Genomic DNA, 20,033 nt, shown 5'->3' with positions numbered 1-20,033 from the left:
GTTGTTTTGTTTCTTAAAAACGAATCAAGTGAACTGTCAAATTAACCAGGTTGCCAAACATACCATTATACAAACAAGAAATTCAGTCTGATGACACTCTCGGCACTGCCGGCACAGCTGCGACACACGTGAGGCACACTGAGAAAAAAAATTGGCGCAAAATAAGTGAGTAGAATGACCACCCCTTGACCGACCACTCGGTTGTGCAAATCTCGTCACAAATGGATGAGATTCTACAAATAAAACTAAGTGTGTAAGCTTGTACAACCAGTGATACAGATTTTGTTTTGCCCAATTACCAACTGTACTGAACAAAACACAAAGAATCATATTAACGTATTTATTGTCAAAGTGCAAAACATTCTCAATCAGATTTGTGAGTAAATGCTTTTGATGTGAAATAAAAATCGATTGGCATATTTTTCAGGTAGGAATCGAAAAATGTACGCCATTGAACATACCTGAACCGATTTTTAACTGTAGCTTATGAGAAATAAGAAACTTTGTAAAACAAATTTAAGCTACACACTACAAAAAAGACATGTAAATTTCAGTGCCCTGAGACCGACACATGCAAGCGGCCCTTTTGACATAAGAATCAGTTGAAAAGAACAAGAAAATCAATTCATTAAAACTCACTTTTTGTCGAGTTGCATATGTTTCAGTTTCAGGACACTTAATTTTACATGCCATGTTTGTTTACGTTCCCTGATTTACGTCAAAGCTGAATTACGTCTCGTGTAAAAATAGTAATTTCTAAGTGTGTACATATACTTTGCCATCTACTTTCTCGTAGACTAACGTAGACTTTTGGCCACCCTCTTGTTCCTCCATAGACAACCTATACACTTAGAAATACCTAATCTTTCACATGACGGAATCCATCTTTGACCTAAAGGATGAGACGTAAACAAACATATTATGTAAAATTAAGTGCTCTGTGACTGAAAAGTTCGAAAGTATGTTTGATTGAGCTGAATTTTGCGTCTATTATGACTCAATTTTATGTCAAAATTGACGCTCGTATATGTCAGTCTCAGAGCACCTAAATTTACATCAATTTTTCTAAGTGTGTACGTCGTATATGAACGGCCCTTAAGTATTGAGAAATAATTTTATAGATTCGGCCTAATGGTCATTCGGCCTAATGGACATTCAGCCTAATGGTCATTCGGCCTAATGGACATTCAGCCTAATTAACTTCAGCCTAATAACCTTCGGTCTAATGGCTATTCGGCCTAATGACTCAGCATCATCTGAAATATACTGATAACATAAAATCATAATAAAGATCGCACACAGCAAAAAAATAATGTTGATATCACGTCAAAGTGGATGCACTACAATCATGTCGAAAATATGGTGTAATATTACTTGCTAAAAAGGATAAAATTATCATTAATACAATGTAGGGTTACGGTATGTAATGTGGGTCTAGTCCTTTCATTCGGCCTATCACGCAAATAAATAATTAATTAAGGAATATTACACAAAAAATAAGGAAAATATTGATCACTGATGATTGATAAATGTGTACCACACACAAATCAATTTATATCACAACATTTCAATACATTTTCAGCTCTCGTAAGTAATAAAACTGGTTGAGAATATCACTCTGTTCGGAGTTTTTAGCCGCCATGACTTCTAAGGTTAAGATGGGAAGGTTGCACTGACGATCATCAAATGGCCTGATTATGGCATTTATTGAATGGAATTACCTGATAATACACACTAGACGTAAAACTCACAGTTACTGTTTGAATATTTTATGTTTATTTTAATTGTTTAACAACGTTTTCACAAGTAAATCATGGACCCAACTTTAGGGACACATTTCTTTTCTATGTTCCTAACTTTGGCCCATGAAATTCATTTGACAGCATATAGCAATAAGAGTAACGTCAACAATGTGGTTTGCATTTGGATGATAAGGAACGAACAGGAAGGGAGATTTTTTCTGCCAAATCTGTATAATGAACATCACAATGTTTTGATTTAGATATTCTGCGGTCGAAAGACGATAAGCGAAATTTTTAATTTTTAATTTTTAACTTGAGTGATTTAATGTAGTTTTCGTAAAATTTTCTCTAAGAAATGTTTTGAGGAATGAAGAGTATTAAGTTAACAGTGATAGTGATAAAAAAAAATACATAAGAAAACGTTACCAAGAGCGTTTTTTTTGAGAATCAAACAGGATAGGACGAAGTTGCATCCATAAATAGACCCAATTTGGGGACAATAGACCGATATTACATACATTTCCCTGGTGAGTTTTTGTCTTAAAAAAAGTAAGTTTTTCAACTTTTTGCGGTTCCTGATAGCAAACGACATGATAAGCATATCTAAGCATACCATTTAGCAGTAGAATATCGTTTGCAGGTAAATTAATTGATGAGTTATGATTAAAAACGTAATCTATGGCTGCATATTAGACCGAGGTTAGGGACGTATACCCTATGAACTGACATTACGCTGCTTTTACTGCATTTGTTTATTTATGTGGTCATAAAAATTACATGAAATTTTCGACATGATTGTAGTGCATCCACTTTGATGTGATATCAAAATTATTTTTTTGCTGTGCATGAATTTTTGTTATAAGTGGCGCCGGTGGTGTAGTGGTAAGCGTAATTACCGCTCACCCCAGCAGGCCTGGGTTCAATCCCAGTCGGCGTTGCGAGATATTCTGAGGCATAACACCTCTGATCACGCCTTCCTTCGGATGAGAAGTAAAGCCGTTGGACCCCGGTTCATGAATTGATGGGTCAATAGGTACACACTACTAAAAAGTCATGTAAATTTCGGTTCCCTGAGACCGACACATGTAAGCGGGCCTTTTGACATAAGAATCAGTTGAAAGAAACGTGAAAATCAATTCAATCAAACGTTCTCTTTGTCGACTAGCTGATGTTTTGGTTTGAGAACACTTAATTGTACATGAAATGTTTGTTTACGTTCTATGATTTACGTCCAATATGGATTGCATCTCGTGTAAAAGTAATTATTTCTAAGTGTGTAGGGTCCAGGTGTGGGAGCTGCCTCTCCGGCGTTGGTAGCTTTGGTGTGACAGTTAATCCGCCTCACCCTGTACATTCATTTGGATCTTTTACATACTTTCCTGCTTATCTTTTCCTAAATTTAATAAGCAACAGAGTTAGGTGGTTTTAAAATCACAGGAGTCGAAGTCCGTAAGAAGATCCGACTCCACATCCCTGGTCACCACTTCAAAATGATCTCCACCGGAGCTATAATCAAGCCCACCACCCCCAGTACGGTGAACTTAACGGCCAACCAAAAATTGTGTATGGTTACTAGAGACTTGTGGATGGCTGTACCAAATATGTATACAACAAATTTAGTTTTTGTCCGCCTTCTTTAATAACCGGAGACTTCAATGCATAAACAACGAACCCACAGTTGGAAAACGTAATGTTACACGAGATGTATTTCTTCTTTGACATAAATCATAGAAAGTAATCAAACACTAGGCAATATTATGATAGCATAATCTTGAACTTCCCCATTAACAGCAGCACTTCACCGACACTTAATACAATCAATTGAAATAGGCGCCGTTCAACATCCATGCAAGCACCATTTTCCCCAACACTTTTCAACTAGTTTTACCGCCAGCTCTCTTCGCCTACCAGCATCACATAATCAGCGCATTTGCGTTTTCCTACTCGAAATACCACACCGTGATAATCCTACATGCATTTGCGTACAACCGAACATGCCCCCTCATTGGCAGCTAATGACAGGCCGTAAACCAGTCCGCTCGTCTCTGGTCCGGACCAGCAACAACCAGCAGCAGCTTTTCCTATCCGGACAACTTAACAGCCGTCACCGCCAACATGTAGGCATACGTATTTATGACTGACTCATTGGAAATGAGGATTCAAATAAATCCATCAGCCACTGCTGCTGCTGCTGCTACTGCTGCTACAGCTTCCCAACTATCTCAAACCGCGCTGATAACGCGCGCTCTCTCATTATGGTAGGTGACGTAAATTGGCCACGCCAAGGAAGTTCCAGCCGACCGCCTATGGAGAATCGGCAGCAGCCCTGTGCGAGGCTGGGAGCACGGAGATCTGCACTGCATCTCGCACACGCGACTGTCTCTGTTTGCCGGAGTGCAGTCAAGCATCTAATGCACCCTATAGAGGAGAGACCCCATTTGGCAAACAAGTTTGAAGTGAACTGGCAGTCGTCATCGGAGGTAGTTCGGTACTGGGGGCTAAAAGTGTGCTACAGTTTTCGAAATCGGTGCTGCTGGTTTGTGTTGCGGTTCGGATGGAATTTCGAACGTACCTGATGGTACTTTTTATTGGTGCTTTCGATGGTAGGTGTGTGCGTGCGGGTAGATAGATAAGAAGGAACGGTTTATCGGATTTGTAAATGCAAATCTTCATCAGGTGTCGATGGGTTGGGAGGGAGTCGCATCGTTCCATACAGAGCAGCCATTGAGTACAAGGGAACTGTGTTCTGCGCTGGGTCGGTCGTCGAGACTACGTGGATTCTGACCGCAGCGGAATGTGTAATGTGAGTTCGGTTTCGGCTGCGGCTAATTGCAGGTTGAGATAATTTTCGTCATTTTCACTTCAAGGAACAAAACCGTTTCGTACGTGACCGTTCGATTGGGGTCGTCCAGCTTATACGAAGGAGGAATTTTGTTCGGCGTGAAATCATCTCACGTGCACCCAAAATACAACGCAGAATTATCAAAACGTGATATGGGTCTGTTGAAGCTGAGCACCACTTTGAAGTTTTCCTCAACCATTGCTCCGGTACCTTTGGTTAAACCCGGTTACGGTATGGAGGAAGGAACCAAGTGCACGATTCTGAATCCTCTGTCAAACTCCATGGACACAAAAGCGAAACTTTGGTCCAGAGAAAGGTGCGAGACGGCCTATCCGAATTCATTCTACTTTACAGACGACGCGCTGTGTGCGAAAATCACCGCCATAAACACTCACAACCAGAACGACACTCGTAGAAACCACACATGCAATGATGTAAGTTTATCTTCTCCTACATAAACACTCTCGCATATTGCACTCTGAGAAATTGATTTTCAATCGCAGCACCAGCAACAACAGCAACAACAACGCTTCATGCTAGGCAGTCCGCTAGTATGCGAAGGTAAACAGGTTGCAGTGGTGTCACGAATAGCTTACTGGGGGGCAGGTCAATGCGGTGCCGTCGACGCAGCCGGAGGAAGCAAATCTGGTCTTCCCGATGTTTTCTCGGATGTTGCTTTTGCCGACCATTGGATCAGTTCACATTTGATCAGAAGAAAGCGTAAACCTGTCGGAGGTGGTAGGCGAAGGTCGTCAGCCAAGCTTAGACAATCTCAGCGTAGGAACGATGCAGCGAGGGAGATGGTGCCTGCGATAGTTGCGAGATTGCTGTTACTGTTTCACTGTTTTGTGATGCTTTAGGATATAGGTATCAGCGTCGATATAAATGTCTAGTCCAAATACATAAATTCATTCCTCTACGGTGAGATCTGACGTTTCTTGCTCATTTAAATGCCGACAATAGTCCTTGAATCCGGATACAGGAAGAGAAGTCAGTCAGTTGACGAGTAACGTGAATGTGGCCTTGGGTAATCAATATTGATCATTGTGTTTTAAAGTGTCGGGTAACAGGTTTTGGCTCAAGGTTCAGATCTCCTTAGACATTTTCGATGGTGCTAAACGACAATACTGCATCAACAATTGAAGAAGGCGGATCAACCATTTGTAAACAATGGGTTGAATGGGTGGATTTCTCGAGAATCAAAACACATTCACGGGAAGTAATACGTCGATATGTAGGGTCCAGGTATGGGAGCTGCCTCTCTGGCGTCGGTAGCATCGGTAGATCGACGGAAAACAAATCAAGGAAAAAAAAAACACATTCACGCAATTTAGCACCATTATCTGATAGAGAAAACTTCCTTTATCGAATGGCATTGGTTGGTTTGCGATGAAATTCTCGAGAAACCCTTTTCAATTGTGGGTGTGGAGTTTAACTGAAAAACATATTTTATCCTATATTTATTCACTGTTGGCGGTGGGGATCTATCTTGTAGTAGTAGAACAGTTCCACACCGAATGCAACTCGAACTTTTCCGAGTTGCATAAAACTTTGCATAGTTGTAGCTAAGGATTTACAGAGTCACCGTCTACGCCAACGTTCATAATCATTCATAAACCAAACAGTGAGCTGCACTGGCACGATGGACCATCTCAACGGTTTCGGCTCATGGTGCTGCTTTATTAGCACTCTGTGCAAATCTGTTTGTATAACATTATGTTTTGGTGTTTCGGATTTTCAAAAAAAAAAAAAAAAAAAAAAACTGCAGATTTAGTTCACGATTATAAATGAGGGGCATGCAATACCTAAGATCAGCGCGATGAAGTTAAATTGCAAGCAAAGCTAATTAATGTAACATAACAGAAGTTATGAAAGTAATGAAAATTATTTGGCCGAACTTAATGTAGCATTTACTATGATTCTTATTGAATAAAAACAACAATCACTACAATTATATGTTTCCTGTATTAGCCAATTTTACGAATGTTCCGGATATTCTGGAAGGCCTGTTCATGGCGATACATGAAGCTTCGATTTTATGCATATTCCAGAAACGAAAATGTATAAAATATTTAAAATGAGGTTATATATAAACTGCATATAATACAGTACTCGTTCGATTTTGGCACGGTTCGATTTTGGGTACAAAAGCACAAAACCGTTCGTTTTTGGCACCGGGCCGAATTCGGTTTAATTTTCTACCGAACCTATTCGATTACCAACGAGAAACCGAATAAATGGTTTTAAACGATTTTTTCAGGCGTATTCATTAAATCAGACCCTAATTTCGGTAAAATAGTATAAATTTGACCGAAAGAAATGAAGGCTGAACTGAAAAGTACGGTCAAGTATCGACATTTACGAATTCGATACGTGAAATCCGAGAAACTCGGTAAACTGAACCGAATATTCACTAAAACGTGTTAAACGTCAATCGTTCCTATTGCGCTCAACATCGCGACGGAAATTTTAAAAGGAAACTCGATTCTCTAAGCGGAGTCTAAAACAAGTCAGTTATTTGTTCTCTCTCGTCGAACGTGTGAAAAAATTCAGTGAAAATGGAAAAAGTTCTGGAGCAGCTGCAACAGGAGGATGCACGTTTGATTTTAATCTTTTTTTTAGTATTTGAAACTAATGGTATGATTTTATTTGCAGGAATCTTGTGCTATAGTTCGTTCACTAGCGTGCACAGGAATCTTGTTTTAAGAGGGGTAATTTTTTTCTATGGTGCATTTAATCTGGGGATGGGGAGTACTCCAAAGTGCGTGGTGGATGGTGCTGTTCACCCACCACTGTTTCCCTACTGTTCAATTTAGCTAATTTTATTTATTTTTTGCTCCGGTGGTGGTTCATCTTCTTCAATGCAAACTGCTATCAGGCAGCCAATGGAATTGGCAATTTAATCCCATCATTATCAATATAACTGATGACAATCACCACCTGCTCGTGGTGGCCACAATCGCTCGTCTCATCTGCAATGATTGCACTGGTTTTGCTCGCAAGGTTTTCGCAATGCTCCGCAACATTACATTGTGCAACGACGTAATCATGTCATTTTGATAGCCATCAACTGGGCGGTACATTTTTGTGTATGTTTTGAAAGCATCGTTACAGTTTATTTTTGACTAGTTCAAGGTTTTGTAAGCCCTTACATGCTGTTGTAGTTACACTTTACTTTTACCGTTTCGAGTACGTTGAACTTGGTCATTTTCAGCAAAAATTGTAGTTCTAATTGTTTTCCAAATTTTAACCTACATGGCAAGGCTAATAGGATCATTAAAAAGGTTTAAAACTATGTAACGATTGTAAGTAAGTAAGTAAGTAAGCCAACAATAAGTTCAATAACAAACTTATTCCCACTTTTCAATTAGGGAAGCCAAAAGCTGTCTTTTAACTTTGTACAATTTCGAAAAAGTCCAACTTCAGAATTCCTTGAGGTTCTTTTTGAAATTTTTAGAACTCTATGAGCTCTTTTGAAATTCTTCTCAGAAGTCCTCTGAAATTATGTTTAGAACTCTTCTGGACTTTTACTCAGAGCACCTTGGAACTAAAAATCCCTTAGAGTTTCAGAAGAGTTTCCTCAAGATTATCCAGGAATTATTCCCGAAATAAGCTTGAAATTAGCGGTACTCCCTTGAAATACTCCCTCAAAATCCCTTTGCAATTTCACTCAAAATTTAATTTTCTCGGTATTCTTTTCGGAATTATCTTGGAACTAACTGCAGGATTCACCAGAAATTATCGCAGAATTTTCTTGGAATACTCCCCAAAAATTCTTTGGAACTGTCCTCAGAATTCAATATTCTTTAGGTTCTTCGTGGATTTTTTTAGAACTCTCCTAAGAGCTCTTTTGAAATTCATTTCAGAAGTCCACTGCAATTATACTTAGAACTCCCCATGATTTTTTCTCAGAACACCTGGAACTGAATTTTTTAGAGTTTCAGAAATTTTTCCCGGAATGGGCTGGAAATTAACCTCGAAATTCGCTTGAAATTTTACTTAAAATTCCTTTGGAATTTAACTCAAAATAAGATTTACTCGTTATTCTTTTTGAAATTATCTTGGAACTATCTGCAGGATTTACTAAAAATTATCCCCATAATTTTCCTTGCATTCTCCCCAGAAATATTTTGGAACTGTCATTAGAATTCAATATCCTTGAGGTTCTCCTCGGAATATTTTAGAACTGTTTTTTCTCGGAACACCTTGGAACTGAATTCTCCAGAAATTCTTCTCAAAATGAGCTTGAAATTATCCTCGGAATTGATTCTCTCGGTATTCTTTTCGAAATATCTTGGGACTATCTGCAGGATTCACTAGAAATTATTCCCAAAATTTTCATGGAATCTGTCCACAGAATTCAATACCCTTGAGGTTCTTCTCGGAAGTCAAGTTTAAGTTGTCCGTCCATTCACCAAAACGTCTTAGTTTTTCTACCAAAAATGTTCAATAAAGCTTGCCCCTCCATTCACCAGAACTGTGCAATTTTTACATCAGGAATTATCAATTCAGTTGCCCCCTCCATGCAGAAGATTGTTGCAAATCTTACACCAGAAATTTTCAATACAAACTTGCCCTCATGTAATTTTAAACCAGAAAATTTCAACTGACCAGAACGATGCAGATTGTTTCTCCAATCGTCTGATTGGTGCAGATTTCCTTTTTCCATTTTCCACCAGACATTTTCAATATACCTAGTTTCTCCTATCATCAGAATGTTGCAGGTTTTCCACCAAATAAAGCTTGCCCGATGTTAAAATGTTTCATCATAAATTTTTAGTAAAGCAGCTTCCCTCCAATCATCAGAATGGTGCAAATTTTATACCAGAAATTAATATTAAAACTTATTTCTCTATTCAGCACAAGGATGAAAATTTAAAACCAAAAATTTTCCGAAAAGCGTGCCCATCCGTTCACCAGAACGGTGCAGATTTTGCACCAGAATTTTTAATATAGCTTATTTTAAATAAAGCTTGTGCCTTCATTTACCAGACCAGTGCAAGTTTTCCACCAGAAATTTTCTTTTCATTTCATTTATCAGAGCAATGCAAATTTTGCACCAGAAATTTTCAATAAACCATGCTCCTCCATTCATCAGAACGGTGCAGCAAAAATTGTCAATGAAGTTTGTTTCACCATGCACCTTTCTGGTGCAATTTTCAGGCTTTGCCTCTTCATGGACCAGAATGGTGCAAATTTTCGACCATAAATTTTCAATGATGCTTGCATTCATCAGAACGATGCAAATTATGCACCAAAAAATAAATAAACCTTGCTCCTACATTCACCATAGTGTTGCTAACTTTCCACCAGAAATTTTCAGTTAATTGTGCACCTCCAAATTTTTAGCGTGATTCAATTTTTCCACCAGAGTTATTCATTTTGATGAGTCCCTCCATGCACACCCTTGATGATATCTTTTCACCAGAAATATTCAACAAAAAGCTTTTACTTCGATGTACCGCCACGACGGTGAATTTTTTCAACCTAAAATTAAGCCTCTTCTTTTAATCCTCCATGAACGACCTTGAAAAAAAAATTACACCAGCCTACTGTGTAGGAAGCATAAATACTATATGTGAAAAGTTTTAAGTTTCCCGCAATTGACCGACGATACCATTTTTGAACAGCTTCTTTTTTACCGGAACATGTGTTGTTTAAAATTTTTCCATATTGTGGTTTCCATGAATATTTAGACTTTCTCGACGAAATGTGGAAGCTGCCAAAATCTTCTGTGGCATTTGAAGCTCTTACCATTTAAGTTTTCCTTGTCGTTTTTGCGCGCAAACAGATTCACCAGTTGGATTTGTTATGTAAACATGACCAGCTTTAAGCTCGAGAACAAAGGGGTCAAAAGTAAACATATGGAAAAAGATTAACCAGCTGGTTTGGAACAAAGAAGTCAAAAGTAAACATCAGCAGAAATGTCATGGAAACCAGGCGTTATATAAGTGCCAAGGTGGGATTGATGAGAGCAAAATCGAAAGCAAAATTTGCGAACGACGAAATTAGTCGACGAGTCTAAATGACGAAAAACTAAAAGCACATTTCTGCATCGGGTTTTATTTTTATGAAAATTCAAAACAACGTATCCTTAATCAAAATTTAAAACAGTATTTGAAGTGAAAACCGAGCGCTGCCTAAAAGAACCGAATTACGTAATTACAACAGTTGGGTCGGCTTGTTTGACAGCGTTCGGTAATTCTTGAGTAAAATTTATTTTTGGCCAACCGAGATTTTCGGTAACTTTGACAGATTTTAGGTAACAAAAGAACTAACGACAGCTCCGTTATTCCTCTTTGAACCGAACAGACTACCGAGCGTTCAGCAGATCAAAACTCGGGTGAAATCAAACCGAGTTCGATATTATTTTCGAATTGTGTAACAGCTTTTGAAAATAATGTATATTTGCTCCTTTGAATGCAAATTAATAAAGATAAAATACTAATAACGACTGTGTCGTAAATATGACGCACGGTGGTCCAAAATTATCGAAGTTATAAATTAAATTTCAACATAAATCCATTCGATTTTGGCAACACAACATTTTCGGGCTTGATCCCAAAATCGAATGGGAACTGTACTGTAGATAAAAAATAGCAAAACGAGAAGAAATTGACATCATTTCCATCGCATTTTATGATTAAAGGGCTGAATACAATGATAGCGGCATAGCGGCAGGCGCGTATTTTGCAATATACTGAAATATATTTGACAACCCACAATGAGCGCGTTGCGGCAAAAGCTGAATTGTACTAGAACTCGTTTTTTCTTCAACATTTTGGAAAACACGGTTCGGTGGAGCGGCAACCTGAGAAGTACTCAATATTTTCAGATGTATTTTTTATAGTTCTGAATTAACCAGAAACTTCAAGACGTGATCCGAATAATCATCCAAGGTAGTGAGTAAGTAGTCATAAAAATAATGACCGCATCCGGTGGGTATCCCCGAGGAAGTGGTTAGATCCTTCTAGATCCAACACCCTCATGCGACACATTAAATGACATGCGATTTCAAAAATATGCCCTTTTTTCTCCAAATTCAGTACTGAGACCAGACATGTACCGGGTGCTCCCGGGGAGTTTCATAAATTTTCCGAAATTTTCCTGAGGCGAATGGAACTTCGCTGGAGTTCTCAGAAATTCCCTGAAATTCTATTCAGAACTACTATGAAGTTCTCCTCACAACTTCTCTATAACTAACTAATCTGAAGTTCTCCTCAGAACTACTTTGAACTTCTACTCAGAACTATTCTGAGGCTCTCTTCAGAATTACTTTGAACTTCTCCTCAAAACTACTCTGCAGTTCTCCTCAGAACTACTCTGAAGTTCTCTTCAGAACTAAGTTCTCGTTAGAACTAAGTTCTCGTTAGAACTAAGTTCTCGTCAGAACTACTCTGAAGTTCTCGCCAGAACTACTCTGAAGTTCTCCTAAAACTACTCTAGATCTTCGAGGAAGTTTTCAAAATTTTCCTGAAATGTACGAAGTTGTCTGAATATTATCTTGAAGATCTTTGAACTTTCCCGATATTCGGGACTTCTATAAAGATATTGTTACTTCCCAAAGTTCTTTAAGCTTCTCAATGAATTAGAGTTCTCTGAACTTCCCTAAAAGCCATGGAACTTTCCTTAAGCTCTCGAAGTTTTCCTAATATGCATAATTCTTCTGCGAAGCCCTAATAATAATAATAAAAAAAAATCCATAGACGAATGATAACCCAAATGATATAAATGGTTTGCATGATACCCGAAACACGTCGTTAAGGTGATACTCTAAGGAAGCCTTAGCGTGAAACTTCAAAGGCACAAATGTCAGCTTCCACAAAACATACAAATTTGAAATTGCTACTTCTTGTTTGCTGTGCTACTACAAACAGAGAGTACCAATTTCTTAATTGTATATTTTGTAGAAGATGACATATGTGCCTTTGAAGTTTCACGCTAAGGCTTCCTTAGAGTATCACCTTAAGCAAAATATCCATAAATTTTGCATTAGGGAGCTCTCGATATTTCCCCACGGTTCATGGTACTTCTTCAAAGTGCTCCCAAATTGTTTGAAGTTAATGCAATTTTAGAGACCATCACTGAACTTTGGAGAATTTCAAAGCCCCTTGGATATTTTTTTAAAGATTGATCAATTATTCAGAAGACCTTCTACTGATCAACTATTCAATTAGATAATCCCTCCCATATTTGTTCACTATGTCAGCTGAATCAAAGATTATTCAAATAACCGTATGATTTCATGACGATTAGCTAGTTTGAAGATCTCCAACTGATTGAAAGTGCAAGAAACGACTCTGCTTATCAACAAAACCATACGAAAATCATGATAAAGTATTCAATTTCCACTAAACGTGTACATGAGTTTTTCATATTGTCCAATTTCTCACAAAGTTTTGTTAGCTTGATATGTGTAGCTACGATGTCACGGCTTGTCATATCATCCGCAGTTGCTTGCTTGTTGATTTTTTCTATTTTTTTTATCTTGTTCGTTTATTTGGTAGGCTTAATCACGTTAGCTTTACGGAGCCGATAGTTCATTGTTCTTTGTTTGTAACAAAATTCACTTAATTCTATGTCTAGTAGAAGTTGGGCCGAATACTCGCGGCTTACTCGAGGTTAGAGAGGTACATTGTCGAAGGATAGGATCAGGGGAGGAGCTTGGGGATAAGGTTTCGTCGTCTCATCAGAGCGCTGTCGCCAGTATGAACGGTAGTGCGGTTCTAGTTTCGTCTGGAGTTCGACCGGCTATGGTGACCAGAGGGCGACGAGCCGACTCATCGAGACGGGAGGACAAGACAAACAATATCTATTAAAGAGAGACAAAAGACATGGAATTAAATTCTTATACTAGATATTTGAAGAAACACATAAACCGACTGCATATAGCAGATATCGCGAGTTCCCAACACATCTCTGATAGGAACATAGGGTTGTCTTCCTTGGGCCTCGAGGGTATTCAGAAGTCGCTCTCTGGTGGCTCAATTAACCGTACATTGCCAAACTGCGTGATCGATGTCATCGTAACCATTTCCACACCGACAGTTGTTGCTGTCCACGAGGTTTATTCTATTGAGATGCGCATCTAACGAGTAAAGGGTTGGACATAAGTCTACTCATCACGCGAATGAAGTCACGACTTAAGTCCAAGCCTTTAAACCACGCTCTCGAAGAAACATTAGGAATAATTGAATGTAACCACCGTCCAAGATTTCCATTGTCCCAATCGGTTTACCAACTCGAAAGGGTACTCTGACGCACTAAATAGTAAAATTCATCGTGTGAAATTTGCCTGTCATAAAATGCGCCTTCCTGCGCATCCACCTTTGCGAGAGAGTCCGCCTTCTCATTGCCTGGGATTAAGCAATGTGAGGGTACCCATACAAAGGTAATCATATATGATCTTTCGACCAGTACACTCATCTGCTCCCTTACCTTTGAAAGGAAATAAGATGAATGCCTACTTGGTTTCATTGACTGAATAGCCTCAATCGAACTGAGACTATCCGAGAAGATGAAGTAATGGTCTGCGGGCTTGTTGGAAATCATCCCCAATGCGAAGTTGATTGCTGTCAGCTCAGTAACAAAAACGGTTCCTGGAGTTCGTGGAAGGCGCTAGAGTTTTCATTGAAGACACCAAAGCCAGTTGATCTATTGAGACGTAACCCGTCTGTAAAATATCTGTTCACGCAATTGACGTGTTGGTAATTTTCAGTAAAAATACGCGGGATAATAATAGGTCGAAGTTGATCGGGAAACCCAGTTGCTTGTTTCATGGTCAGATCATATTCAATTGAGGAACTGCGATTGGTGAAGTGAGCACGGTCTGGAATGTAACAAGGAAGACACATATCTGACGATATGTAGTGGTGGTAGATTCTCATAAATCGAGATTGTGTGTTCAGCCCAAGAATTTCTTCAAAATTTTCAATTACAAGTGTGTTCGTCACTCCGCATTTGATTAGTATTCTGAGAGAGAGCTCCCAGAAACGGTTCTGGAGGGGTGTTACTCCTGCCAGAACCTCTAGACTCATGTTATACGTTGAATGCATACAGCCGAGAGCAATACGCAGACAATGATATTGAATTCGTTCCAATTTTATTAGGTGACATTTTCTTGCCGAGAGAAAGCAGAAAGAGCCGTACTCTAGAACAGAGAGAATAGTTGTTTTATAAAGTGTTATTATGTCTCCCGGATGAGAACCCCCAAATACGTAATATGGGTATTCCAAGTGCACTTTGAATCAAACCAGACCCCAAGGTACAATGATTGAGTAATGTTTCTGCCCAAAAGATTAAGATGCAGTTGGGCTGGGTACCGCTTTCGAGTAAACACTACCAGTTCAGTTTTCTGCGGCGAGAATTTGATCCCTAGATTCCTAGCCCAAGAAGACAAGTTATCTAAGGAACTTTGCAATGGTCCTTGCAAGTCCACGGCATGTGGACCTCTTACGGAAACCACACCGTCATCTGCAAGTTGTCTTAGCGTGCATTGTCCTGCCAAATAGTTGTCGATATATTTGACATAAAAGTTATAAAGAAGAGGGCTGAGACAGCCTTGGGGCAGGCCCATGTAGCTAATTCTGGAAGTTGTCAGTTGTCCAAGGGAAAAGTTCATTTGCTTTTCTGACAACAAATTGTACAAGAAATTATTTAAAATTCCGGAAAGTCCACATCTGTGCAGATTGTCTGACAGAATTTCAATGGAAACTGAATCAAAAGCCCCCTTAATGTCCAAGAATACTGAAGCCAATTGCTCCTTGTGCGCAAAGGCCAGTTGAATATCTGTGGAAAACAGATTTTTTCTATGAAAAACAAACGTGATATTTGACATTGGCGGGATTTGATTTTTTTAAATTTTCCCAGCATTGACCTGTTTTATGATAAAAGATAGAAGAATTAGTAATTTCCATTTAATTCCACGACCTTATTTGCTCTGTCTAGGATAGGCAGAAAAGGTAGTGGAATTAAATGGAAATTACTCATTCTTGTCTGTTCCCTTATACCTAATGCATTGTTCATCATGAATTTAATGTGACGAGTGCCAAAAACAACCAAAATTTAAAGTGACGAGCGTCAAAAACAACCAAATAAGGATGAACCATAACTAAGATGTCATTCTAAACTGCGACAAGCGCCATTAGTCGTATGATTTTCGAGAGTGATTGGTTGCAACACTGACTTAAAACACAGGAATTTCTCAAGCAAACGAAAATTTTATACCTTTAATGATCCAGCAATTCGATGTACCTAACTTAAAAGCCAATTGAGAGCAAAACCAAGAACACGGATCCGGAAGGAGCTCTGCTAGGTTTTTATTGTATTCGTGATCCAATCCATCAAGGGCTGTGATATCGCTTCCATGACGACGATACATCCATACAAAGTAGATCATAGCTCAGCAGGAGAGGTGGTGGAAGAAAGGTAATATATTCTGTTTCGGAAAACGACGTAAGCTGTATTCGCTGAAGAAAGGCTGGGAAAAACTGTGAATGGATGATTTATGATTATGCCTACGGTATTGCAGATCTCTTTCTGGCAATGGTGCTACGTGTATAGTCGGGTAAGTTCCATCGAACAATTGGTGCTCGGTTTGGAAAGTTTTTCTTCGCCGAACATCAGTGGGATGTAAAAAGTGTTCTTATTCGTTATGAGCAGCGAACAAAGACTGCCGATTTTGTGCTGTGAAAAAGACATAGGTCGACCATTTGGTTAGGAAACTTTTGAAAGTGATAGATTGGGAAGTGGGAAGAAAACTTCGATAACAGTTTGTGGGCTACAAGGTCGGATAAAAGTTATTCGGCGAAAAAAAAGATATGATTTTATCGCCCATTGACCCGTTTTTATGGATAAAAGGGGATAGAAGGCACCTTCCATAAAATCATTAATTCGAGAGTACATTACATTCAACCTCAGAATCTTACCGTATTCGTGCATTCCACACATTGTATACGATGTCAATCAACAGTTTTGAACATGAACACCTCAACCACGTAATTTTGATTCTTTCTATTGGCTATTTTGAGTATTTTGATTGCCAATTGAGTACAGAGAAAAAATAACGTCAACATCTGCCACACAAATGAACTTGCTTTGTTGGATTTTCCCTCCATAAATGGTATGCAAACGAAGTCCTCTGAAATTGGTTATCACCTATTGAAATCCGTCAGCAGCACTGCTCAATCTAGAAACACCTTTACAATTTGCACAGAATGACATTTATTTGACCAACACAAATCCAGTTCTTATCATACAACTCTAAATCTCGATCTCAGTACCTTAATCAGTACCACTACACTGCTGATGAAAACCAAAACAGCCATTATCAGCCAATTGAATCTGGACAATCTTGTTAGGTACCTGCTTTCTCCTTTCGGGACTACTATGGGACCGTTGTGAAGCACCACTCCCATAATCCATTCATGAAAAGGCACAACACTCGTGAATACGTCCAACGAATCACTATGATTACAATGCTTCCTACCGGATAGGAACGCTACCTGAGCATATCGGTCTTCCCTTAGGCAAAACACAGGACTTCCACCGTGAAACTTGCAGAATCGATCATCGGTTATGTTCGCACAGATACCATGTAAATGTTCACCAACGCACTTATCACGGGCCAACAATTGAACCACTTCTGCCTGAATGGATGGAATGCGGCTTCTGTCCCATCCTATCACCAAGCACCCGGTCATTTTCCGTACGTAGGCACTGTCGTTCACAAGTCGCATCATAACGGTATGACCATTCCATTCGATGGCCCGCTTCAGCTTGATCAGGGCGACATCATTGCCCGAAGAATGCCTAGCAAAATCAGGACTAACGTAGATTTTGTGAGCCCTCTGATGGTAGCCATTTGCCTCGGAATTGGGTGGTTGAATTCCTATCGATACCTCCGTGGATAACTTGTTCCTAGAAAGTCAGTTGAAATTGAAACCCCAACGTTGGAGCTGTTTAATTTCCAAACCTCACCACACACAACTGGCCGCAGTTAGAATCCAATTATTCGTAACGATCGTCCCGGAGCAAAATTGCCCACCTTCGTTTTCCAAACTGACCACAAATGGAATCCTGTCATCGTGTGTCGATATCGATGCACTCGTCAGTTGAACTAGAACTGAAATTTTGACTGCACTACGGTGTCATATCAATATATCGTCAACCTACCGCAAATTATCACTACCAACAAAACTCCACATCGAATCTGGACGCACATAGTGCACCAACGGCGTTATGCTTTGTTTACGTTGAATTCTGTTGAGCAACTGATCGTAGCTTCCGTAGTTATGGCATCGATTGGCGGCACCGGCGAGACAGCAGTGGAAGAGCCTGTTGCAAAAATAGGTAACTAGTCGCGCTATGTTCGAATATAATATTCGACCCCAGTAGAATAGGTACGTGCAAGTAGAGTTCAAAGTGCCAGGCGTCCTACCTAGTAATGTATTAATAACTGGCTTGCATCACCGTCGTCGGCGTCGCCATATGCTCACGCAGCGCCAAGCAAATCGAAGCTCCCGGTAGTCAGTCACACGTTGCGCCTTCATTAGCGTCAGCGATTGCATTAAGTCTATTGAACTTGAAGGCGGGATTTACGCACATTTACGCAGGTGCGAATGTCGTTTGTTGAACCTTCATACGATCGCGTAGCCTTGATTAGGAGATTTAAATTCTACAGTGAGATTCAAATGCATGTCGAGTTGATAAGAGTTTGCAATGGAATGAGGGGAATGAGAATGGAAATTTGGTGCCACATATTTATACAACAGCCAGTAGAGCCTTTTTTCAACTGTGTCCATTACGTAGGAATATTGTTGTCTGACCCATTTTATGTTGGTGCTAGTCACGCTGCCCTAATCAGGCACAACTCGTCTTATAAAGTCTAATACCATTTTGGGATTGCTTTGCCAAGCTTCAAAAGGTTCCAAGTATTGACATTCTTTGATTGAACTTTGCTCCACAGCTGAAGAGTATATGTTCAGCAGTTTCGTTTTCAAATTGACAAAACCGACATTCGCTAGACGGAATTTTTTCCTATTTTATATAAGTGATGTCTGCTATGGTAGTGACCAGTCATCAGACCAGTTATTACCCGAAGATCTCTTTTGCTAAGATTAAGCAAAATCCGGGCTTTTGCTGCACTTGGTCTTATACATCTTTTCGCCTGTCTGGATACATTTGTGGGGTTCCAGTTGGATTCTACTATGGGCGTTTCCCAAGTTTTTAGTTCCATGCTTATAGTACATTCAGGGATTCCACAAAATGGTTCCGGACCGATGAAGTTCGATGCAGAAGCTCGTCTTGCTAGACTGTCGGCATTTTAATTTTCTCCAATGCCGTAATGGCCGGGCACTCAGTATAATATGACTTCGTTCCTTTTGGCCAATTGTTTTAAGGAAAGAATACATTCCCACACAAGCTTCGATCGTCATGTGAACGCCTTAAGCGCATTAAGAACAGCTTGGCTATCCGAGAATATACAGATCTTGCAAACCTGTATTATCTTGTTAGACACATGTTTGTACATTCTATGATTGCTTGAATTTCTGCTCGAAATACTGTGGAACTATGTCCCATTGGTATAATTTTACTGACTCCAGGGCCAAGGACCCCAGCTCCAGTATCTTCACCCATCTTCAAGCCGTCGGTGTAAAATACAATAGATCCTGGACGTATGTTTGGGCCACCAGACTGCCATGTATGGCGGCTTGGTTTAACCGCTTTGAAGGGAACATCGTAGTTTGCCTTTGTTACCATGCAATCTTCTGTTGCTTTTACAGCTGAATTTAACTTGAATTCCTTAAGGATCTTTAGATGTCCTACCAAGTCACCATTTAAAAGTTTAATTTGACGGTTCAACTGTAAAGCACTTTTTGCTGCCTGTAGTTTAACAAATTGGTGTAAGGGCAAAATATTGAGAACGGCATCCAAAGCATCTCAAACTTTCCCCGCACTATAATGGCCACATCGTCTGCGTAATCAATCACCTCGAAACCCTGCTCCGCTAAACTTTTAAGGAGTTCGTCCACCACTAAAGACCACAATAAGGGTGATAGTACCCCTCCTTGAGGACAACCCTTCATCGATCTTAATGTTAGTTGTGCACCTCGAAGATCAGCAGAAATTTCTCAATCTGTGAGCATCGCCATTATCCATTCGATAATGCAGTTATCCAAGTTCCTTGCTTCCATAGCTGAACGCATGGACCTGTAGAATGCATTATCAAATGATCCTTCAGTATCAAGAAAAGCAACCACGGCTATTTCCTTGGCTTCAAGCGATTTCTCGATTATATTAACCAGCAATTGTAAAGCCGTTATCTTAGCGAATGGAAATTTGAACAAGAGGAAAGGCTTATGGGTCTGAAGGCTTTTGGAGTCGTTTTATCCCTTTTTACAGCTTTAGGAATGAAGACAACCGTGAACTTTTCTCCTTGTTTTTGGTAT

At 39.5% G+C, this 20,033-nt stretch overlaps 2 protein-coding genes across 2 annotated transcripts in view; both read left to right on the top strand.

Annotated features, from left to right (window-relative positions):
* CngA (Cyclic nucleotide-gated ion channel subunit A) overlaps positions 1–20,033 on the top strand; it is a 243,301-nt gene that overhangs the window by 70,094 nt on the left and 153,174 nt on the right. The window lies entirely within an intron of this gene.
* LOC135703673 (trypsin 3A1-like) lies at positions 4,297–5,444 on the top strand. Its single transcript, XM_065224953.1, has 4 exons — positions 4,297–4,363; positions 4,419–4,545; positions 4,610–5,018; positions 5,088–5,444. Exons 1-4 carry the CDS (start codon positions 4,297–4,299, stop codon positions 5,442–5,444), a joined length of 960 nt encoding a protein of 319 aa, XP_065081025.1.

The sequence above is a fragment of the Ochlerotatus camptorhynchus genome, unplaced genomic scaffold (genome assembly GCF_037179485.1).
Source record: "Ochlerotatus camptorhynchus isolate MF236.1 unplaced genomic scaffold, CSIRO-AGI_Acam_v1.1 ptg000220l, whole genome shotgun sequence".
NCBI lineage: Eukaryota > Metazoa > Arthropoda > Insecta > Diptera > Culicidae > Ochlerotatus > Ochlerotatus camptorhynchus.
Note: the sequence above shows the minus strand (reverse complement) of the source record. Positions and strands in the feature narration are given on the sequence as shown.

Coding starts and splice junctions, on each gene's coding strand:
- LOC135703673 (XM_065224953.1), top strand. CDS start 4,297: ATGGAATTTCGAACGTACCTGATGGTACTTTTTATTGGTGCTTTCGAT. Junction 4,546..4,609: donor ACCGCAGCGGAATGTGTAAT/GTGAGTTCGGTT, acceptor TTTCACTTCAAG/GAACAAAACCGTTTCGTACG. Junction 5,019..5,087: donor GAAACCACACATGCAATGAT/GTAAGTTTATCT, acceptor TTTCAATCGCAG/CACCAGCAACAACAGCAACA.